Here is a 25,304-nt window from a genome sequence, read left to right as displayed (position 1 = left end):
CTTTTGCGTACTAACCGGTTTTGACCGATCGGTCATCAGTCCATCAGTCCGATTTTAAAGCAAGTTTTAAAACTTTGGTCTGAAGGACAAAAGTCTGATGGGCCATACACACGGTAGGTTTGGACTGATGAAACTGAACTTCAGTCCGTTTTCATCAGTTTGGACTGATCGTGTGTACAGGGCCTAAGACGCGCAGGACCCTTTTTGAATCTGGACTGCGGCCGCCCTGGACCTGTGTGAACTGGCTCCATAGAGAGCTCTTGCCTGTCATGTGAAGTGGATGCAGATAAACCCTCATCCAATTTGCATATGTGTGAACCCAGCTTAAAGAAGGGAAAGTCTATGTAAATGTAAGTGGAAGAGGGAGTTGCAGCAGTCGTGGTGAGAGATGACGGGGGGGGTCTCAGAAATTCAGAGCTGTCCTGTACATGCTTCCTGTGTTTTCTCAGACAGACTATTTAGCCCTCCCAGTTCTTATCTTGGACTGAATAGCCTTTATGTTGTGGAGATCTGAAGTGGGAGTTGTTGAGTAGTTTAGCAGAAGACACTGGGCTGGGCTGACACCACTCAGTTCATAAAGTTGTGTGTTGTCAGCCCACAAAACAGGTACTTTTCTGTCTTTTTAGGGATAAATCATGGACAAATGTGCACATGTTCCAGAAGGATGGACAAATGTGCACACGTTCCAGAGGGATGGACAAATGTGCACACGTTCCAGAGGGATGGACAAATGTGCACATGTTCCAGAGGGTTGGACAAATGTGCACATGTTCCAGAAGGATGGACAAATGTGCACATGTTCCAGAAGGATGGACAAATGTGCACATGTTCCAGAAGGATGGACAAATGTGCACATGTTCCAGAAGGATGGACAAATGTGCACATGTTCCAGAAGGATGGACAAATGTGCACATGTTCCAGAAGGATGGACAAATGTGCACATGTTCCAGAAGGATGGACAAATGTGCACATGTTCCAGAAGGATGGACAAATGTGCACATGTTCCAGAAGGATGGACAAATGTGCACATGTTCCAGAGGGATGGACAAATGTGCACATGTTCCAGAAGGATGGACAAATGTGCACATGTTCCAGAAGGATGGACAAATGTGCACATGTTCCAGAAGGATGGACAAATGTGCACATATTCCAGAGGGATGGACAAATGTGCACATATTCCAGAGGGATGGACAAATTTGCACATGTTCCAGAGGGATGGACAAATGTGCACATGTTCCAGAGGGATGGACAAATGTGCACATGTTCCAGAGGGATGGACAAATGTGCACATGTTCCAGAGGGATGGACAAATGTGCACATGTTCCAGAGGGATGGACAAATGTGCACATGTTCCAGAGGGATGGACAAATGTGCACATGTTCCAGAGGGATGGACAAATGTGCACATGTTCCAGAGGGATGGACAAATGTGCACATGTTCCAGAGGGATGGACAAATGTGCACATGTTCCAGAAGGATGGACAAATGTGCACATGTTCCAGAGGGATGGACAAATGTGCACATGTTCCAGAGAGATGGACAAATGTGCACATGTTCCAGAGGGATGGACAAATGTGCACATGTTCCAGAGGGATGGACAAATGTGCACATGTTCCAGAGGGATGGACAATGTGCACATGTTCCAGAGGGATGGACAAATGTGCACATATTTCAGAGGGATGGACAAATGTGCACATGTTCCAGAAGGATGGACAAATGTGCACATGTTCCAGAGGGATGGACAAATGTGCACATGTTCCAGAGGGATGGACAAATGTGCACATGTTCCAGAGGGATGGACAAATGTGCACATGTTCCAGAGGGATGGACAAATGTGCACATGTTCCAGAGGGATGGACAATGTGCACATGTTCCAGAGGGATGGACAAATGTGCACATATTTCAGAGGGATGGACAAATGTGCACATGTTCCAGAGGGATGGACAAATGTGCACATGTTCCAGAGGGATGGACAATGTGCACATGTTCCAGAGGGATGGACAAATGTGCACATGTTCCAGAAGGATGGACAAATGTGCACATATTCCAGAAGGATGGACAAATGTGCACATGTTCCAGAAGGATGTAATAACTTTATTTCCCTTGACATCCACTACATTTTGGGAACAGCGGTTCCTCTCTCCCATGTCAAAGACCAGAGAGGAATGCTTATCCCCTTCCTAGGCGTAGTCCAGCCTTCCTCTCCATTGCAGAAACTTCTCTATCCTGAAAATAGTATTTTTGCAGCTCTTTTTAAACTTTAGCTCACCTGCAGTACCTAATATCTGCCACTGGGAGGTGAAAGACGTACACGTGGAATGTATGGACAATACAACTGACAGCAGAGAGAGCCAATCAGTGACTAGAGCCGTGCCCCGCCCTGGGATGCTTCTACCAATGTCCGGTGCCGATCCCATATAGAGCTACTGTAGTGTAGAAGCGATGCTTTGAGATGTGTGATTTGATCTCCTGGAGGATCGTGTGTGTATGGTGGTGAGAATTCCATCTCTGATCACAGATCTCCCCAACACTCAGCTCAGAGTTGGTAAGTAAATGATTGCATGTCACAGATTACAATAGATGACAGTCAGTCTAGTGTCTTCTATATCTCATTATCCTCTGGAGTCACTTTCTGATTTCCTGGCTCAATGTATGGAAAAGTTTTCCTTTCTTTAGGTTTTGTAGCTTCCATACATTTAGGGCTCATTCACATCTGCATGGATCGTCAGAAATCAGCGCAATGGCGATTATAAAACGAGTAATGTAACAACCGATCGCGCCGCCGCTACAAAAACCGACACCATCCTGCACGCATTTCTATCGATCGGATTGGTGGGAACGAGTCCTAATGATGATTTTTAGAAATTCTCCATGAACGATGAGTTTGGATTCGATCTTCTTCATTGCTGTGTGTTGTGTCATGTATTTACGTGCGCTAAAGTACTTCTAAAAATACAAAGGATTTTTTGCCTTAAAGGGTTTTTTTCCCTAAATAGCTTCCTTTACCTTAGTGCAGTCCTCCTTCACTTACCTCATCCTTCCATTTTGCTTTTAAATGTCCTTATTTCTTCTGAGAAATCCTCACTTCCTGTTCTTCTGTCTGTAACTGTAATGCGGGGCTTTCTCCCTGGTGTGGAGAAAGCTTCTTGAGGGGGCGAGCAGGAGGGTCAGGACGCCCACTAACACACAGCTCCTTTCTCTATCTGCAAAGGAAGAGTGTCCTGACACTCCTGCTTGCCCCCTCAAGAGGCTTTCTTCACACCAGGGAGAAAGCCTCTCATTACTGTGTGGAGTTACAGACAGAAGAACAAGAAGTGAGGATTTCTCAGAAGAAATAAGGACATTTAAAAGCAAAATCGAGGGATGAGGTAAGTGAAGGAGGACTGCACTAAGGTAAAGGAAGCTATTTAGGGACATTTTTTTCCTTTACAACCCCTTTAAAGTTTATGTTCACTTTTTCAGAAGAAATTAAAAGGTGACCTACTACTGGATACCCGCCCCACCCCCACGGTCCTCGCTGTACTTTCCTCCATAGGTGATGAGCGGTCAGTACCCGTGTAGTGGTCCTGGGATTTAAAAACCCTTCTCTTCTCCCTCTTTTTTTTATACAGGGCTTCTGGGACAGATCAGAGCAGTTCTGATTGGCCAGTGCTGGCACAGAGCATTGTTCTGATCTGTCCTGGAAGCACGGCAGAAAGAAGAGGCAGAAGAGTGGGGGGTTCAAATCCTGGACCAGCTGGGCGCGCACTGACAGCTCATCACCTACAAAGGTAAGTACAGGGGGGCACGGAGGCTGTAGGGCAGTGGTGGAGAACCTTGGCACCACAGATGTTTTGGAACTATGGGCCAGATTCACCAAAGAGATACGCCGTCGTATCTCTGTTTCTATCTATGCGACTGATTCATAGAATCAGTTACGCATAGATATCCATAAGATCCGACAGGTGTAATTGTTTTACACTGTCGGATCTTAGGATGCAGTACCGCGGCCGCCGCTGGGGGGAGTTCGCGTCGTTAACCAACGTCGGGTATGCAAATTAGGAGTTACGGCGATTCCCGACGGATTTTCGCGTTCGCTACGTCGCTGCTAGTCTAGTTTCCCGTCGCAAAGTTAGTCGTCGTTTGACCTGCCCTAACTTTACTCAGCAATCATATTGCTGTTTAAAGTATGGCCGTCGTTCCCGCGTCGAAATTTAAAATTTAACGTCGTTTGCGTAACATGTCCGGGAATACGGAAGTACGCTATGCGCGTCGCCGTTCGAAAAAATGACGTCACGGCGCGCAAAGCACAACGGGAATTGCGAAACTGAGCATGCGCAGTAGGTCCGGCGCGGGAGCGCGCCTAATTTAAATGGCACACGCCCATTTGAATTGGCCCGCCTTGTGCCGGAGGACGCCGGCGTAGGTTTTCATTGCAAGTGCTCTGTGAATCAGGCACTTGCGATGAAAACTTGCGGCGGTGTAACGTATCTACGATACGTTACGCCGCCGCTCACCTACGTGAATCTGGCCCTATATTTCCCATGTTGCTCAGCTACAATGAACAGTGCATCATGGGAAATGTAGTTCCAAAACAGTTGGGGTGCCAAGGTTCGCCATCACTGCTGTATAGGGTGTTCGCTCACCCTTTCATCTTTTTCTGAAAAGGTAAACTAACCCTTTAAAAGAGCAGTTTGGCTAAAGTTTATTTGGCCATACTCCACCTCCGAGTCGAATGTCGCGTACACACGACCGTTTTTAATGTCATGGAAAAAACAAAGTTTTTCTTGACGTGATTCCTCTCAAGCCTGCCTTACATACACACGATCGTGAAAAAAAAATGCTCGAGCAAAGCACGTGACATACAACACGTACGACGGCACTATAAAGGGGAAGTTCCATTCGGATGGCGCCACCCTTTGGGCGGCTTTTGCTGATTTTGTGTTAGTAAAAGTTTGGTGAGAGACGATTCACGCTTTTCAGTCTTCGTGCTTTTCAGTCTGTTACAGCGTGACGAATGTGCTATCTCCATTACAAACGCTAGTTTTACCAGAACGAGCGCTCTCGTCTCATAACTTGCACGTTTTTTTTTTGCTGTCGCTAAAGCGTGCACACGACGGCGTGAAAAACGACGAGAAAAATTAGAGCATGGGAAGACCAAGAGCCAGATCCACGTACCTCAGCGCATCTTTCCGTCCGGCGTAGCGTATCTCTGATACACTACGCCGTCGTAACTTACAGCGTATTTTCTGTATCCTGAAAGAATTTGCGCCGTAAGTTACGGCGACGTAGTGTAACTTTGTCGGCGGAAGGGCGCGCAATTCAAATGGATGAGATGGGGGCGTGTTTTATGTTAATACGTCTTGACCCGACGTAAATTACGTTTTTTTTTTTAACAGCACATGCGCCGTCCGTGGGGGTATCCCAGTGCACATGCTCCAAATTAACCCGCAACAAGCCAATGCTTTCGACGTGAACATAATTCTACGCAAAGCCCTATTCGCGAACAACTTACGCAAACAACGTAAAATTTTCAAATTTCGACGCGGGAACGACGTCCATACTTAACTTTGAGTACGCCTCATATAGCAGGGGTAACTTTACGCCGAAAAAAGCCTTACGGAAACAACGTAAAAAAATGCGCCGGGCGGACGTACGTTTGTGGATTCGCGTATCTAGCTAATTTGCATACTCGATGCGGAAATCGACGGAAGCGCCACCTAGCGGCCAGCGTAAATATGCACCTTAAATCCGACGGCGTACTAAGATGTACGCCAGTCGGATCTAGCCCAGCTTCAGGCGTATCTTGTTTTGTGGATACAAAACAAAAATACGCTGCAGCAAACCAGCGTAACTGCTTCGTGGATCTGGCCCTAAGAGTCCAATCGGAGTCCATTCACACTTAAAAATCATATGATTTCCATTGCGACTTTACCCTGCGACTTGATGCGTCTTTGATGCAACTTTGGATGAGCGCGACTTTGTTACGACTTTAGCTTTGACCAATGTGATTGTTTTGTTTGTGCTCTACGAAATCGTTAGACATGTGCACAACGGAAACATTTGATTCGTTTCATTTGTCTTTGTTTTTTTCTCTAACGAATTCAAAATTTTCAGAACGATTTGAAATTGCATCGGTTAAAAATCGATCGACTGATTCAAATTCTGTGTAAAGAATCAGCTGGTTGTTAAGGAGCGGGCGGGCCGGGACGTGTCCTGAACAACCGATGACTCATTAGCTGTCAGCGGGTTTCCCCACTGACAGCTGAATGTAAAAAGAAAGAATTGCAGCAATTTAAAAAAATGGCGTGCCCCCCCCCCCCCCTAATGCATAGCAAACCCTTCAGAACTGGTATGAATTTTAAAGGGGAACCCCACACCAAAATGTAGAAAACAAACAAACGGTGTGGGGTCCCCCCAGAGTCCATACCAGAGCATGCAAGCCCAGAAAGGGAGGGGGGATGAGCATGGATTTTGGGGTCAACCCCATGCCGGGGAAACATGGGGTCAAAAGTCGCATGACAAGTTGCACAAGTGTGACTGGGGCCTCAGCAGTGATGTAATTGCTCAGTTCTGGGGCTTAGTGCTGCAGTGTGGAGATGAGGATTTTTGTTTCAGTTTTCCTTTATTTCATTCTCTGCATTAGGATACAAAAAGTCCCACTACTTGTCCTAGTTTTCCTTTCTTCAGCTTTTATACTTTGTTTCATTTTCACCAGTGGATCCTGCCTATAACACATTTCCTGACCTATGGTGACAATGCTCACTCACTGCACTGTACTATGGAGCAGTGTCACCTCCTAAGACAGGAAGTGTGTTAGGACTACAGCACACCTCCCTCTTACTACCTCCATACCATAGGAGGAGGTGTTCTGTAGACCTAACATACATCCTGTCCTAGGGGGACACTGCTTCTCTATAGATGAACTACTGTACAGTGTGTGAGTGTTGTCACCATAGGACAGGAAGTGTGTTATTGACAGGATCACCGGGTGACAATAAACAGTTCTTGCAATAAACGGGACAGAACCGGATTTGTGACAGGCTGGGCATTCAAAGTCCAAACTGTGGCCCAGGGGCCTGATGTGGCCCTTTGCTTGCTTTTATCTGGCCCTTGGGGCACTATTTTTATTCACTAATACCAACATGGGGCATGATTGTCCCTACTGACACCAAAGAAGGAGCAGAATTTCTCTCAATGACACCCAAAATAGGGCACAATTTCTCCCAATGACACTAACAATGAAGAGCTATTCCTCCCACGAACACCATGGATGGGGCACAATTCCTCCCACGGACACCAATGATGGGGCACAATTCCTCCCACAGACACCAATGATGGGGCACAATTCCTCCCACGGACACCAATGATGGGGCACAATTCCTTCCACGGACACCAATGATGGGGCACAATTCCTTCCACGGACACCAATGATGGGGCACAATTCCTTCCACGGACACCAATGATGGGGCACAATTCCTTCCACGGACACCAATGATGGGGCACAATTCCTCCCACGGACACCAATGATGGGGAACAGTTCCTCCCACGGACACCAGTGGTGGGGCACAATTCCTCCCACGGACACAATACAATTCCTCCCACGGACACCAGTGGTGGGGCACAATTCCTCCCACGGACACAATACAATTCCTCCCACAGACACCAATGGTGGGGCACAATTCCTCCCATGGACATCAATACAATTCCTCCCACAGACACCAATGGTGGGGCACAATTCCTGCCACGGACACCAATGGTGGGGCACAATTCCTGCCACGGACACCAATGGTGGGGCACAATTCCTGCCACGGATACCAATGATGGGGCACAATTCCTCCCACAGACACCAATGGTGGGGCACAATTCCTCCCACGGACACCAATGGTGGGGCACAATTCCTCCCACGGACACCAATACAATTCCTCCCACAGACACCAATGGTGGGGCACAATTCCTCCCACGGACCCAATACAATTCCTCCCACAGACACCAATGGTGGGGCACAATTCCTCCCACGGACACCAATACAATTCCTCCCACAGACACCAATGGTGGGGCACAATTCCTGCCACGGACACCAATGGTGGGGCACAATTCCTGCCACGGACACCAATGATGGGGCACAATTCCTCCCACAGACACCAATGGTGGGGCACAATTCCTCCCACGGACACCAATGGTGGGGCACAATTCCTCCCACAGACACTAAAGATGGGGCATTGTTTTATTCCCACTGACATCAGGACCTTTTCTATTCCCAATGCCCACAGTCCGGCCCCCCTTAAATCTGAAGGACAGTAAACTGGCCCTTTGTTTGGAAAGTTTGGAGACCCCTGGTCTAAATGGAACAAGTGAAGCCTGTTACACACCGGCTGAAATCAGTTGACTTTTCACAACTGCCTTTTGTCGATCGGGCATGCTGGAAAACCAGCGTCCAACCAGTGCTGGCCGCAGTGTCATCTAAAGGCCAGGGCAAACATGCCAGATGTATGAGCATTGTGTTGTGTGTCAGCAAATAATCCCCCCTCCCCCAGTACAAATCCACCCCCTGCTGACAGCCTCCCTCCCAGCTCAAATCCTCTCATTCTGCATATTCTCCCAGCACAATATTCCCTTCCCTAGCACAATTCCTCTACCTCTCACATTTCCCCTCCTGCTGCCCCATAAATCCCCCCTCCCAACACAAATCCCCTCCCCAAATGTCCTGGTAATGCCCCTGCACCTCACATGATTCCACTGTGCCCAGGGCAGCCGGCCCTCCTGCCCACCCCTTGTCTCGGCTCTGGCTGTGCGCTAATCAGTGTACAGTAATGCCTTGGATTGCGAGCATAATTCGTTCCAGAAGCATGCTTGTAATCCAAAGCACTCGTATATCAAAGAAAATGTCCCCATAGGAAACAATGGAAACTCAGATAATCTGTTCCACAGCCACTGCTGGTCTAGGCAGTACTGCATGTCACCGGAGGTGCAGGGGAGCCAGAGACGCTCGGGAAAACTCGGAGACACATGGTAACCGAGTGTTTCTGAGTGGTCTCCAAACGCCTCCAAGCAGCACCGGCGCCCCCGCCCCTCTGGCCAAATGCGGTACTCCACACCCCCGTGGCTTGAATCCTGCTCGTCTTGCAAGATAATGCTCTCAAAGGGAGTCAGGATTTTAAAAAAAATTGCTTGTATTTTGAATCGCTCGTAAACCGCAAGGTTCTGGTGTGTGTGTGGGGGGAATAGAGCAGCACTTTGGGGGAGATTGCAGCACTAACATCACTTGTGTTAGTACGGCGACCTCTTGTTTTTTTTTTTTCATTTAGCCAACTCGTTCTAGTCTGTACCCAGCTTAAAAGAAGTTCATTGTTCGGGTTTACACACACTTTACTACTTGTTGGAAGTATCCTCCTTCGCAGTACATATGAAGCAATGATGGACATCACATGGTTAAGCTGTCAGTTGCACAGTCAGCAGTGTAAATCTAGATGTAATGAGTTGTAGGTGAAGGTATGTTCCGTCTACTCATCAGTGCGGGATCTGATCTCCGTCACGTACATGATGCCGAAGCTCCGGGGTTGACGTTTGCCTCGGCTCTGTTCATACTCAGCTAAAACAAACGTGATTCCTGCTGCAATAATGTACCCTCTTCATCCCGCTTCCTGTCTGCATAATTCACCTTTCCCCTAGACACAGGGGGGCAGATTCACGTACAGCCGCGCAAAATTGTGCGGGCGTAACGTATCTGATTTACGTTACGTATCCGCAACTTACACGGGCAAGTGCTGTATTCTCAAAGCACTTGCTCCGTAAGTTGCGGCGGCGTAGCGTAAATCACCCGGCGGAATTCAAATTCGGCGGGTAGGGGGCGTGTATCATTTAAATCAAGCGCCGAACAAACTGCGCATGCGCCGTCCGTAAAATATCCCAGTGTGCATTGCTCCAAATGACGTCGCAAGGACGTCATTGGTTTCGACGTGAACGTAAATGACGTCCAGCCCCATTCACGGACGACTTACGCAAACGACGTAACTTTTTAAAATTTCGACGCGGGAACGACGGCCATACTTAACATTGGCTGCGCCTCATATAGCAGGGGCAACTTTACGCCGGGAAAAGCCTAACGTAAACATCGTAACTTTACTGCGTCGGCCGTGCGTACGTTCGGGAATTTGCGTATCTAGCTAATTTGCATACTCAACGCGGAATTCGACGGAAGCGCCACCTAGCGGTAAAAAAAAAAAGCAGTTTAGATCTGACGGCGTAAGAGACTTACGCCTGTCGGATCTAATGGATATCTATGTGTAACTAAGAATCAGGCGCATAGATACGACGGCGTATCTGGAGATGCACCGTCGTATCTCTTTGTGAATCTGGCCCAGGCTCTCTGCTTTCCATGGATCTTTCACATTTTCATTACCAGCTGATCCTATGTGCTTCTCCCACCCAACTATGTGCTAGACCCCAAGTATTCTACACTATCACAGAATAATACCCGCACATGGGGCAAAAACTTCCCACCCTCCCCGAGTAACTCCACCCCTCAAGAGGTGGTTAAAGGGGAAGTCCACCCTAACACTAAAATTGCTACATCTACAGTCACCCACGATCTTACACTAACCCTATAAAGAAGAAATCAGTATACATACCTTATTTTTAAGCCGATCCGGTCTCCAGTGGCTGAAGCTCTGCAGAGGACACAGCCGACAAGGGCTGTGAAATGAATGGGAAGTGACATAACCCATAGACTTACTATGGGGCTTCCGTTGTCGGCTGTGTCCTCTGCACCCGCCCACAAAGTAGAGCTGCGGCTGACAGCTCAGCATGGGATTCGAGTCCGATTGGCTGCAGAAAAGGTATGTATACTGATTTCTTCTTTATAGGGCTAGATAGGTTAGTGTTAGATTGCGGGTGTTTGCAGATGTGGGGATCTTAGTTTTAGGGTGGAGTTCCACTTTAAACTCGTTTCTAACAAACCTTGTAGCCTTCAGCTCTACTTGAAACATGTTGAAAAGCACTTTTATTTGTTTTCTTCCTTTTTTTTATCTGGTGATCCGGCCAGTAACATACTTCCTCAGGGGGTTGTAAAGGTTTGTTTTTTATTTTCTAAATAGGTTCCTGTAAGCTAGTGCATTGTTGGTTCACTTACCTTTTCCTTCCATTTCCTTGTCTGAATTTCTCACTTCCTGTTCCTCCTCAGTAAGCTGTTCTGGATGACTAACCCCCAGCCAGAACGGTTTAGATGATGGGGGCAAGCTTACTGAGAAGAAACAGGAAGTGAGTAATTCAGACAAAGAAAAAAAACATTTAGAAGGGAAATTGAAGGAAAAGGTAAGTGAACCAACAATGCACTAGCTTACAGGAACCTATTTAGAAAATAAAAAACGAACCTTTACAACCCCTTTAAGCCAGGCAATAGATGGTTTGAATCACGGCCAGTTTAGCAGGGACCCTACTGAAGCGGCTGAGATTCGAGCCATCTATTGGCAGGTTGATTGTACCCAAGTCGATTCATCCAGCATGTTGAATTTTTATATGCGGTCAAATGTTCTCCCGACAGGGACGGCTCTCCTCGCTTCTCCAACAAACCCCCCTCCCCCGCTGAGAGAACACAATAGCTCAGGGGTAGGGATTCTCCCATCAATACCGACTGTTGATGGGGAAATGAAAATCTATGACCGGCTTAAGGGTGGTTCCTCTATCCACCCTTGGCCAGCAGCAATCTCCGGAAAGGGTAGTATCAGCCTAGGTTTCCATTATTGCAACCTGAAAGTCGTGTGATTTTGCCCAAATTTTTACCGCAATTTGATGCAATTTGAAGCCATGCCTGTGTAGTAATGAAAGGGTTACTGACATGTAGGCACCAAGGATTCTCTAGTAATGAAAGGGTTAATCACGTGTAGGCACCAGGGATTGAATAGATTAAATGTGTGTGTTGGGAGGTGGTGATCTATGGTCGGATCTATGTGTGTGTTGGGAGGTGGTGACCTATGGTCGGATCTACGTATGTGTTGGGAGGTGGTGACCTATGGTCGGATCTATGTGTGTGTTGGGAGGTGGTGATCTAGGGCCGGATCTATGTGTGTGTTGGGAGGTGGTGACCTATGGTCGGATCTATGTGTGTGTTGGGAGGTGGTGACCTATGGTCGGATCTATGTGTGTGTTGGGAGGTGGTGACCTATGGTCGGATCTATGTGTGTGTTGGGAGGTGGTGACCTATGGTCGGATCTATGTGTGTGTTGGGAGGTGGTGACCTATGGTCGGATCTATGTGTGTGTTGGGAGGTGGTGATCTATGGTCGGATCTATGTGTGTGTTGGGAGGTGGTGACCTATGGTCGGATCTACGTATGTGTTGGGAGGTGGTGACCTATGGTCGGATCTATGTGTGTGTTGGGAGGTGGTGATCTAGGGCCGGATCTATGTGTGTGTTGGGAGGTGGTGACCTATGGTCGGATCTATGTGTGTGTTGGGAGGTGGTGACCTATGGTCGGATCTATGTGTGTGTTGGGAGGTGGTGACCTATGGTCGGATCTATGTGTGTGTTGGGAGGTGGTGACCTATGGTCGGATCTATGTGTGTGTTGGGAGGTGGTGACCTATGGTCGGATCTATGTGTGTGTTGGGAGGTGGTGACCTATGGTCGGATCTATGTGTGTGTTGGGAGGTGGTGACCTATGGTCGGATCTATGTGTGTGTTGGGAGGTGGTGACCTATGGTCGGATCTATGTGTGTGTTGGGAGGTGGTGACCTATGGTCGGATCTATGTGTGTGTTGGGAGGTGGTGACCTATGGTCGGATCTATGTGTGTGTTGGGAGGTGGTGACCTATGGTCGGATCTATGTGTGTGTTGGGAGGTGGTGACCTATGGTCGGATCTATGTGTGTGTTGGGAGGTGGTGACCTATGGTCGGATCTATGTGTGTGTTGGGAGGTGGTGATCTATAGTCGGATCTATGTTTGTGTTGGGAGGTGGTGACCTATGGTCGGATCTATGTGTGTGTTGGGAGGTGGTGATCTATGGTCGGATCTATGTGTGTGTTGGGAGGTGGGAACCTATGGTCGGATCTATGTGTGTGTTGGGAGGTGGTGATCTATGGTCGGATCTATGTGTGTGTTGGGAGGTGGTGATCTAGGGTCGGATCTATGTGTGTGTTGGGAGGTGGTGACCTATGGTCGGATCTATGTGTGTGTTGGGAGGTGGTGACCTATGGTCGGATCTATGTGTGTGTTGGGAGGTGGTGATCTAGGGTCGGATCTATGTGTGTGTTGGGAGGTGGTGACCTATGGTCGGATCTATGTGTGTGTTGGGAGGTGGTGACCTATGGTCGGATCTATGTGTGTGTTGGGAGGTGGTGACCTATGGTTGGATCTATGTGTGTGTTGGGAGGTGGTGATCTAGGGTCGGATCTATGTGTGTGTTGGGAGGTGGCGACCTATGGTCGGATCTATGTGTGTGTTGGGAGGTGGTGACCTATGGTCGGATCTATGTGTGTGTTGGGAGGTGGTGACCTATGGTCGGATCTATGTGTGTGTTGGGAGGTGGTGACCTATGGTCGGATCTATGTGTGTGTTGGGAGGTGGTGACCTATGGTCGGATCTATGTGTGTGTTGGGAGGTGGTGACCTATGGTCGGATCTATTTGTGTGTTGGGAGGTGGTGACCTATGGTCGGATCTATGTGTGTGTTGGGAGGTGGTGACCTATGGTCGGATCTATGTGTGTGTTGGGAGGTGGTGATCTATGGTCGGATCTATGTGTGTGTTGGGAGGTGGTGATCTATGGTCGGATCTATGTGTGTGTTGGGAGGTGGTGACCTATGGTCGGATCTATGTGTGTGTTGGGAGGTGGTGATCTATGGTCGGATCTATGTGTGTGTTGGGAGGTGGTGACCTATGGTCGGATCTATGTGTGTGTTGGGAGGTGGTGACCTATGGTCGGATCTATGTGTGTGTTGGGAGGTGGTGACCTATGGTCGGATCTATGTGTGTGTTGGGAGGTGGTGACCTATGGTCGGATCTATGTGTGTGTTGGGAGGTGGTGACCTATGGTCGGATCTATGTGTGTGTTGGGAGGTGGTGACCTATGGTCGGATCTATGTGTGTGTTGGGAGGTGGTGACCTATGGTCGGATCTATGTGTGTGTTGGGAGGTGGTGACCTATGGTCGGATCTATGTGTGTGTTGGGAGGTGGTGATCTATGGTTGGATCTATGTGTGTGTTGGGAGGTGGTGATCTATGGTCGGATCTATGTGTGTGTTGGGAGGTGGTGACCTATGGTCGGATCTATGTGTGTGTTGGGAGGTGGTGACCTATGGTCGGATCTATGTGTGTGTTGGGAGGTGGTGACCTATGGTCGGATCTATGTGTGTGTTGGGAGGTGGTGATCTATGGTTGGATCTATGTGTGTGTTGGGAGGTGGTGATCTATGGTCGGATCTATGTGTGTGTTGGGAGGTGGTGACCTATGGTCGGATCTATGTGTGTGTTGGGAGGTGGTGATCTATGGTCGGATCTATGTGTGTGTTGGGAGGTGGTGACGTGTTCAGCTCTGATCACACATCTCCACACTTCTCGGCTTCTATCAGGTGAGTAAATCCTGCAGAGATCAATAATTGTATTTTCACTCTTCCAATCCACACATCACAGTGATCTTATTATTCGGTGTCATTGAAACCTTCTTTTTTGTGAGTCTTGGGACTCCTCTGTAGTCCCATTGCTGATGACTTGTATGAGTGACAGGAAAGCTGTGCCTGTCCCCGGTGTACAGATGGTGAGTGATGGTGAAGATATGTCCCCTCTGTAGAGCCAGTGATCTCCGTCACGTACACAATGCCGGCTCCCTGTGTGATGTATTCAGCTCAGCCTCCACTCCTTAAACTTTCACCAACTTCCCTCCCCCACCGGTGGAAGGCTCAGCAAACACCACACATTGGAGGCGTCTCTAGTGACCGTCTAATGCCGCACACACACCATCAGATTATCCGAAAGCTATTTCTATAATCTAAACATTAGTACACGGCTTTCTTTCTTTGAATCAGATCCTTTTTTATATGCAAACAACATTGAGACAATACAAATTTGTACAAACAAAATCACATTAACCACTTCAATACCGGGCATTTTCACCCCCTTCCTGCCCAGGTCAATTTTCAGCTTTCAGCACTGTCACGCTTTGAATGACAATTGCGCGGTCGTGCGACGTGACTCGCCAACAAAATTGACCTCCTTTTTTTCCACAAATAGAGCTTTCATTTGGTGGTATTTGATCATCGCTGCGCTTTTTATTTTTTGCGCTGTAAACAAAAAAAGACTGACAATTTAAAAAAAAACACAATATTTTTTACTTTTTGCTATATTTAAAAAAAAAAAAAGAATGTTCAGTTTAGGCCGATATGTATTCTACATATTTTTGGTAAAAAAAATAAGCGTATAGTGATTGCGCAAAAGTTATAGCGCCTATAAAATGGGGGATAGATTTATGACATTTTTTTAATTAATTTTTTTTACTAGCAATGGCGGTTATCTGCGATTTTTGTCAGGACTGCGATATTGCGGCGGACAGATCGGACACTTTTGACACTATTTTGGAACCATTCACATTTATACAACCAACAGTGCTATAAATATGCACTGATTACTGTATAAATCTGACTGGCATGGAAGCGGTTAACACTAGGGGGCGATCAAGGGGTTAAATATGTTCCCTAGTGAGTGATTCTAACTGGGGGGAGAGGACTGACTGGGGGAGGTGACCGATCGGTGTCCCTATGTACAAGGGACACACCATCGGTCTCCTCTCTCTGACAGGATGTGGATCTGTGTATTTATACACACAGATCCACATCCCTGGCTCTGTAACTGGCGATCGCGGGTACCTGGCTGACATTGCGGCCTCCAGGCACGCACATCGGCACCCGAGTGACAAGGCATCGCATGCGCGCGGCCGGGAGGCCCGAAGATGTCATATGACGGCCACCCAGGATGGCAGAGCCACCTTGTGGCTGTCATACTACTATAGCCGGGATAGCTGTGAAGTGGTCAAACCAAACATAACCCAAAATAAATAAATAAAAGCAAAAAAAAAATAAATCCCCCAACCCCCACCCCGCTCTTGGAGTATATATGGAAAAAAAGAACAAAAAAAAAGACAAAAAACAGTATCCAATATTATATAGTACCTATTGGTTTACATGGTACCTAGGTCTTGGACTGGAGCCATCTTGACCAGGTAGCATCATACTTACTCATGGAATTCCTTAGGGAGTATATATGTTTTTCAAAAAGAATAAGAGATCTAAAATCTACTCGGGTACAGTCGGCGAGTAGGGAGAGGTCCACTTAAGAGCAATCTGTCTACGAGCTACAAAAAGTGCGTGTCTTATTGTATTACAGATGGAGGAGGTATAAATAGACGTATCCCAGTAGCCCAGAAGACATATAAGTGGTTCAATCAGAATGTTAATATCCAATAGCCGTTTAGGGTACCAATCACCTCCTCGCAGTATTTTTGACGTTTCGGGCACCGGCTGGCTCAGATTTCAGTCCAATTGCATATAACAATTGGGGAGTTCTATAGACTCCATGGAGAATAAAGATCATTGTCAGTCTGTGTGATGGAGAAAGAGAAAAAACGGGGAGAGGAACAGAGAATATCATCCCAGACCTCCTCGGGGATAGAACCGATATCTTTTTCCCAGCCAGTCCTAGAGCCGATGGGAAAGTTCAGTAAAAACTAGAGATGCACCAGTACTGGTATCGGTATCGGGACCGATACTAGCCATTTTCGCGAGTATCTGTACTAGCGAAAATGCTCCGATATCGGAAGTGACGTTGCGTGGGAGCTGACCGCCTCCTCCTCCCCTCCAGACAGTGTCATCCCCGCTTATTCCTCCCAGTGGCATCGCTTGGTGCAGGCCCGTTGGGCTGCCTGTTCCAGCCTTGTCTCCAGCCACACAGAGCACTGGATCCGGGCTCTCCCTCGGTGCCTCTCCTGGTTCCGTTTCCGGTGACGTCATCGTCTGTGTTCCACGCTGGACCCAACCGACTTCCTGGTGGCCACAGGATAGACTTCCTTGTACATCTGCCTCGGTTTGTAAGTGTTGTCTCGCAAAACGAGCAGGATTTAGGCCAAAGTGGTGTGCAGTACCACGTTTGGCCTGGGGGGGGGGGGGGGCAGTGCCGGAGCCGAACGGTGCCGATCTGTGCCATTTGGAAATGCACGGAAAGGCTGACCTCGGCAAACCTCGGAAAGGCTCGAGAACGGAGTCTTTCCGAGGTTTGCCGAGGTCAGCCGAACTGTCCTTGGGCCTTTCCGGCCGTTTCCGAGGCTCTCTGGCGCAGTTTAAGGTTAAACCTCTTTTCTTCTAATTTTAGTGAGTGGCCACGTGTTTCTTTTTTCTTCTATTTTCATCTGGTAATCCAGCCAGCAACTACAGTGGAACCTCGGATTGCAAGTAACGATTTGTCTCGCAACACAAACAGGATTCAGGCCAAAGTGGCCTGTGGTGGGGGAGCGCCTGAGCCGTGTAGAGCGAACGGCGCCATTCGGAAATGCACATAAAGGCCAGAGGACAGCTCGGCTGACCTCTGCAAACCTTAGGAACGGATCCTGAGGTTTACCGAGGTGTCCTCAGGCCTTTCCGGCCGTTTCCGAGACTCTCCGGTGCCCCCCTGCCTCTGGCCGCATGCGGTATTGCTTGCCATTGAAGTCAATGTGGAACAAATTATTTTCGTTATTATTGACTTCTATGGGGAAACTCGCTTTGATATGTGAGTACTTTGGATTACGAGCATTTTCCTGGAACGGATTATGCTCGTAATCTGAGGTTCCACTGTATATCCAATCAGGCAGGCCCTTGCACTACGTATTTGATAAAGATGAGCTCCAGCGTGTTCGCATGGTACACGTGCAGAGCCCGCCAGGAAGTGTGCACGGCGCTGCGCTAATCGCAGCCAGGGACACATTTCCCGATCTCTGCAGCCAAGCATCGGGACAATGTCTCCCTGGCTGTGATTAGCGCCGTGCAGACTTCCTGGCGGGCTCTGCACGTGTACCATGCGAACACGCTGGAGCTCATCCTTAGTATTTGATGGCAGATCATCTAAAGGAGATTGTACAATCAGATTGTATAGTGCAGTGTTCCTCAATGCCAGATGACAATGCACAATGCTTTATATTCAGTTCTGTATCATACTTTGCAGATATTAACATTAAATTGTAATAAAATATATCTTCAGCTTGTAATTTATGTTCAGCGCCCTTTTCATCCCCGGGGGGTTGTCAGTGGGTGGTGTCCATGACCCCAAGGGACTAAACACATTCTGATTGCACTCTCCCTCAGTATTCCCCAAGTGATGTTTGCACCTCATTACTGAGAAACCGTCTTCCCGAGTTCCCAGCTGCTCTTTGATCATCACATGTATAGGCCATTTGTAGCAGTAAAAGGGATGAGACAATGTGGATTTCCTGTTTTATGGGCACGAGATAAGCTTTAGATCCTAATTTATGTTCAGAGTTTACATTTGATTATATAGAATCGTAAAGCAACAGTTATTTTGTTATCGCCTGTGCTGTTAGCTCAGAAGAGGAACTCCTTTGTTTTGTGAGGGAAAAGCAATCATTTGCTACAACCCCTTTTGACATGCAAAGCTTTTTCATTTACCAATGCAAGGGTAGTAATAGCATGGAAACGTCAGCAGCAGCCAATCACAATCCACCTTGTACTGGTCTGATTTCAGGGAACCAAATTCAGATTGGTTGCTATGGAATACTGTGTTTTGTTTTTGTTTTTGTTTTTTAAATCCCCTTCCTTCTAGACCGGACGTCCCCGGTCTGATAAGAGCACCCTTATTGTCCATCCACATTCAGATTGCTTCCTCACCACCTGCTCTAACCTCTTGATTGCCACACTAACGTGCCACGAATGTGCCATGCGTATTGCAATCACTTGAAGCCACTGGGGGTATAAGCACTGCTGTAGCCACAAAGCATCATGGCCGCTGCATGTGTTCCCCCCCCCTCCGCCTGTTGACTCTGTAGGCTAAGAGGGTAGTGGTTGGCCCTCTCAACCTCACATGTGAATGAGCCCTAAGAATTCAAATGCCCTGACAGCGTGAGGAGAAAAAAAAGCCGGTCACCGGCTTATGTGAAAGGGACATCGGTCCCGAAGAGGAAGGAGGCACCTGTGCCACAATTACCACCTGCCAGTACCCCCTGCTAGTGCCACCTATCAATGCCCACAAGTGCCACCTATCAATGCCCACCAGTGCCACCTATCAATGCCCACCAGTGCCACCTAGCAGTGCTGTCCATCAGTGCCTATTACTGCCATCCATCAGTGCATATCACTGCCAACCATCAGTGCCCATCAGTGCCACCTATCCAGGGTGACAGTTCTCAGTGCCACCTATCAATGCCCTTCAGTGCTATCCACCAGTGCCGCCTATCAGTGCCCACCAGTGCCGCCTTATCGGTGCCCATCAGTCCAGCCTTATTAGCGTACATCAATGAAGGAGAAAAATTAACCGTTTGCAAAAATTTATAACAAAATATAATTTTTTTTTTTTAAATTCACAAAAAATAAAAACCGCAGAGGTGATCAAATACCGCCAAAAGAAAGCTTTATGTGTGGGAAGAAAATGGTAAAAATGTAATTTGGGTACAGTGTTGTATGACCGCACAATTGTCATTCAAAGTGCGTCAGCGCTGAAAATTGGTCTGGGCAGGAGGGGGGTTTAAGTGCCCAGTAACCAAGTGGTTAAAATAAATTTAAAGCGGAGGTTCCGCGGGAATTCATTTTTTTTATATGCATCTGCCGCACTTTATATACTTAATAGTGTACTCACGTGTCCTGTTTTAATAGCCGTCCGCATTGTTATTCCCGCCATAAAAGATAATTTATAAAAACATTTCCTGAACGCTTCCATCTTGTTTGTGGGCACTCTGAAGCCCACAAGCAAATCCTTCCGGGAATATGGTGAATGCTGATGTTCCAGCATTCACCGCTCTATCCCGCGCATGTGCAGTGTTGACGGCGAGCAGCGCTGTCAACACTACACAGTATTGGCGATTTCTCCTGTTTGCCCTGAATTAAAATGGCGGAATTGTATTCGCCCTCGTCACGTGACTGGCTGCAAGAGTCAAGTGACGTGTGAAATCACGCGATAGTTCGTCTTGTTAGCTAGAGAATCGTCTCCTGGGCAGCGTCACGCTGTGCTCCCAGAAGACATTGCAAAGTAATCCCAAGAATCACTGGGGGGAACACAGCTAGACTGACACGCCCACTTCCACGGGAGCTAAACCAGGAAGTGCCTGGTTCAGACATCATAAACAAGGTATAGGATTTATTTGAAAAAAAAAATGATAGCCAACTTTAACTTTGAAACTGAGCCGGTGGGATTAACGATGATTTGTAAATTAGGGTGAACCTCCGCATTAATAAAAAAATAAAACAAATCTATTTTAAATCAAAAAAATTAATTTAAATAAAATACAAAAATTCGATCTCTCTCCTTTTTTTTTTTTGATCATTGATATTTATCCACCCTGGAACAAAATCCTGTTTTCAGATTTCCTTTCATAATCCTTTTTATTCCCTTTACAGAAATTGAACTACCGAATTGATGGCTAATTTTAAGGGCCATGCACTTCCAGGAAGTTTCTTCCTCCTCTTCGGCCTGTGGTGGTCTGTGAAATACCCCCTGAAATATGCCTGCCGAAAACATAAAAAGATTTGCTGGTTTGGTTCCAAAGTTGGTTTCCAGCGTGTGGAGGTGATCGAAGGAGCAGTGAAAGCAATCTTTGCGTTGATTGGTAAGTCAAGTCATTGTGTTTGTGCTTTCTGTGAGGTGCTTGTGTCACTGTGACCGGATTTGGGCCTATAAATCTGACTTGTTAAGTCATTGTATTGTCATGTGATAAGGGCAGTGTGTACGTCGTGACAGGGAGCGGCACTGCCATTTTCCCTTACCTGTACTGTCTGGCTGTATACTGAACTCCTAGTGACGTCTCTTTCTGTTCAGTTTTGTACTTTGTACTCGGCACTCATAATGATATTGTGTAGAGGAAACTCATGACATTTCACTTTAACCACTTCATCCACTTTTTGCGATTCGGCACTGCGTTGCTTTAACTGACAATTGCGCGGTCGTACGACGTGGCTCCCAAACAAAATTGGCGTCCTTTTTTCCCCAGAAATAGAGCTTTCTTTTGGGGACATTTGATCACCTCTGCGGTTTTTATTTTTTTGCGCTATAAACAAAAATAGAGCGACAATTTTGAAAAAAAACAATATTTTTTACTTTTTGCTATAATAAATATCCCACAAAAATATTTGTACTCAGAGTCTCAGGTAATCGTGCTAGGGAAAGGTCTGGGACGAAAACCTGGGGTGTGCCGGGGTCACGTGCTCGATATGCCTAAAAGGAGGCATACCCAAGTAGAAGTAGAAGAGAAGAAATGCAAGAAAAAAGGGAAGGATGGGTGGGACACGTGAGAAACTGCCGACAGGAAGGAGAATATCGGGCGGGTTTAAATACCTCCCGACTCCTCCTACAAATTCAGGCAGACCTGCGGTCCGCCTTCCAACTTGTACTCAGAGTCTCAGGTAATCGTGCTAGGGAAAGGTCTGGGACGAAAACACGGAAAGTGACCTGGGGTGTGCCGGGGTCACGTGGTTGATATGCCTAAAAAAATAAGACGGTAGGATGAGCTCATAAGAGATTGAAATGAAAGTAGCCGTATGCAACCTTGATCAGCCAATGCAAGGAAGCCCGTGACAACCCAATATGTGGACCTGCGATATATCCAGAAGTGGAAACAAACCCACCAACAAAACTCCTCAACAACTTGAATGCGGATCCCCCGGCGAGAAGCAGCCGCAACTGCGTCAATACTGAAACCAGGGCCGGTACAAGCATGAAGTGCAACCCTAGCCAGCAGGGAACGGCAATTTGTCTTGTACTGTGCTATCGAAGAAGGGATCACTAGGGAAAGGAAAGTGGCCTATCCCTGGGTACATCCGCAGTAGCCACTAAGAGACGGTCTAAGACTGACCGCGCACCAGCTTGTAGGATCGCTTGAGCCGAGAGTGGCCAAAAAAAACAAAACAAACAACGAACGCAAGTAGATTTTGAATGCGACAAAAGAACCCAGGATACCGATATGAAAAAAACCTGGAAGGTATCTCAGGAGTCACAAGCTTCCTAGGCTAAAATGAACATGACTAGTTGACCCAGCTTCATCTGTAGCAGGAAAACGGGGACGGTGTGGCACAGGTGTATGAGCCTGGGACCTACTGGTAAAAGGCTGGCAACTAAAACAGGTCAGAGCATCCCTTGTTGTATTCTCTACCCCACTGATGACATATGATGAGAATGAAAGAGGAACTAAAAAGGACAGCCAAACCAGACAACACGCAACAAAGAGTTAAGACATAGAACTTGTTTAAGAACAAACCCCGAGGTAGAACGATTACTCGTGCCATAACCGGGCCTACCATATCCCTAGCCGTCAGGACGTTGAGCACAGAAAAAAGTGACGCCAGTACCCGTGGATCGGCAAGACTCTGTTTGGAAACTTCCACGAGGAAGAACTTGACCTGACAGTGGACCTGACAGCCTACTACATGGGAGAGCATCCAGCCGAGTGCCAGTATGTAGGTATCCAAATGCTGCTTAACCACTTAAGACCCGGATCTTTAGGCAGCTAAAGGACCAGGCCAGTTTTTGCGATTCGGCACTGCAACGCTTTAACTGACAATTGCGCGGTCGTGCCACGTGGCTCCCAAACAAAATTGGCGTCCTTTTTTTCTCACGAATAGAGCTTTCTTTTGGTGGTATTTGATTACCTCTGCGGTTTTTATTTTTTGCGCTATAAACAAAAATAGAGCGACAATTTTGAAAATAATTTAATATCTTTTACTTTTTTCTATAATAAATATCCCCCAAAAATATATAAAACATTATTTTTTTTCCTCAGTTTATGCCGATACGTATTCTTCTACCTATTTTTGGTAAAAAAATCGCAATAAGCGTTTATCGATTGGTTTGCGCAAAATTTATAGCGTTTACAAAAAAGGGGATAGTTTTATTGCATTTTTATTAATTGTATTTTTTTTTACTACTAATGGCGGCGATCAGTGATTTTTTTCGTGACTGCGACATTATGGCGGACACTTCACAGCAAAAAAAATGCATTTAAAATGCATTGTTTACTGTGAAAATGACAGTTGCAGTTTGGGAGTTAACCACAAGGGGGCGCTGAAGGGGTTATGTGTGACCTCATGTGTGTTTACAACTGTAGGGGGGTGTGGCTGTAGGTGTGATGTCATCGATTGTGATTCCCTATAAAAGGGAACACACGATCGATGTCAGCGCCACAGTGAAGAACGGGGAAGCTGTGTTTACACTCTCCCCGTTCTTCAGCTCCGGGGACCGATCGCGGGAATCCAGCGGCGATCGGGTCCGCGAGTCCTGCGGCAGTGGTCACGGAGCTTCGGACCGGGGTGCGGGTCGCAGGTGCGCGCGCCCGCGACCCACGGCTGGGCATTATACAATCACGTACAGGTGCGTGATTGTGCCCAGCCATGCCATTCTGCCGACGTATATCGGCGTTAGGCGGTCCTTAAGTGGTTAAGGACCCAGATCCTTCCACCTGACCCTAATCCACTGCCAGAGAGACGACAGAAACCCCTAACCGGAGAAGGACGGATGGCGGGAAAGTCTTCAATATATGCTGCCCGTGACATGACGTCTGCAAACAAGAACAACATCGTTATACACAAGAAATAACCCACGAGCCCCAACTTGCCTTAGGTAAAGGAAAACCTCTACCTCCCTTACCACTACTTATGCAGCTGACCGAGACTAAAGACGCAGTAACGTATACGTAGCAATAGACTGAAGACTGAAAACGTGTTAGTCTCAACGACTCTCGCTCCCCCCCAACCCTCCCCCGCTGGTGATCGCACACGGCGGAGACAGGTGGGTGTCCCGCTGGAGCCCTGGGGATAGTGGAGGATTGTTGCAACCCCCCCCTGCACGAGCGCTGGGAGAAGCGGGCGGCCCAAACGAGTAGGACGGAACACGGGATGAAAGGTAGGCCGGGCGGCCCCCACAAGCTGGATGTGACACAGGGATGACCGGGAGGACGGGCGAGGCAGCCCCGGCAAGCTGGATGGGACACTGGGATGAAAAGGGGGGGATGAAAGAGAGGCCTCACAAAGAGGAACCGACACCATTGCTGCGGCCGACCGCCACTCTGTAGGGAGGTCCGACGTGACGTGCTACGGCCACGACAACCTTGAAACCTGAAGTGGCGCCAACTGCCGACCACACGTGAGAAACTGACGACAGAAAGGAGGATATCGGGTGTGTTAAAATACCTCCTGACTCCTCCTACAAATTCAGGCAGACCTGCGGTCCGCCTTCCAACATATATAAAAAAAAATGTCCTCAGTTTAGGCCTATACATATTCTTCTACATATTTTTGGTAAAAATCGCAATAAGCGTTTATTGATCTGTTTGCGCAAAAGTTATAGTGTCTACAAAATAGGGGATAGTTTTATGGCATTTTTATTAACTTTTTTTTTTTTTACTAGTAATGGCGGCGATCAGCGATTTTTATAGTGACTGCGAAATTATGGCAGACACATCGGACACTTTTGACACCATTTTGGGACCATTGTCATTTTTACAGCGATCAGTGCTATAAAAATGCACTAATAACTGTAAAAATGACACTGGCAGTGAAGGGGTTAACCACTAGGTGGCGCTGTAGGGGTTAAGTGTTCCCTAGGAAGTGATTCTTACTGTAGGGGGGCATGGCTACACGTGACACGTCACTGATCATTGTTCCCGATGACAAGGAACACGATCAGTGACAGTGTCACTAAGCAGAACAACATCTCCCCGTTCTTGAGCTCTGTGACCCGATCGTGGGACACTGGCGGCGATCGGGTCCGTGGGTCCAGTGGGTGCGGTCATAGAGCTAGCAGCATTTTTCCGACGTATATCAGCGTGCGCTGGTCGGCAAGTGGTTAAAGTGATTGTAAAGTCTTGTTTTTTTTTTTTTTTTAAATAACAAACATGTTATACTTCCCTGCTCTGTGCAGTAAATCGCCAGCGCTCCTGGCCCCTCCCTCCTTTTGAGTGCCCCCACAGCAAGTAGTTTGCTATTGGTGCATCCGAGCCAAGCTGCAGCTCTGTGTGTCCATTAACACACGGAGCTGCGGTTTGACCCCACCCCCTCTCTCTCCTGATTTTCAAACTGACTGATTGACAGCAGCGGGAGCCAATAGCGCCGCTGCTGTGTCTCAGCTAATCAGGAGGGAGGGTCCCGGACAAACC

The 25,304-nt window shown here is 47.5% G+C and overlaps 1 protein-coding gene across 2 annotated transcripts in view; it reads left to right on the top strand.

Annotated features, from left to right (window-relative positions):
• The first annotated feature begins 2,402 nt into the window (after positions 1-2,402).
• Positions 2,403-25,304, top strand: part of TMEM45A (transmembrane protein 45A) — a 37,561-nt gene continuing 14,659 nt past the window's right edge. The window contains exons 1-2 of one of the 2 annotated variants that reach the window (XM_040338686.1): positions 2,403-2,544; positions 20,560-20,768. In XM_040338686.1, the coding sequence (XP_040194620.1) occupies positions 20,579-20,768 (190 nt within the window). In that variant the 5' untranslated portion in view covers positions 2,403-2,544; positions 20,560-20,578. Of the gene's footprint in view, positions 2,545-13,605; positions 14,542-20,559; positions 20,769-25,304 lie in introns of those variants that run through there. The other variant, XM_040338687.1, reaches the window with a different exon arrangement.

The sequence above is a fragment of the Rana temporaria genome, chromosome 2 (assembly GCF_905171775.1).
Source record: "Rana temporaria chromosome 2, aRanTem1.1, whole genome shotgun sequence".
NCBI classification, from domain to species: Eukaryota; Metazoa; Chordata; class Amphibia; order Anura; family Ranidae; genus Rana; species Rana temporaria.
The sequence above is the reverse complement of the archived record's forward strand: the minus strand, read 5'-3'. Positions and strand labels throughout refer to the sequence as shown.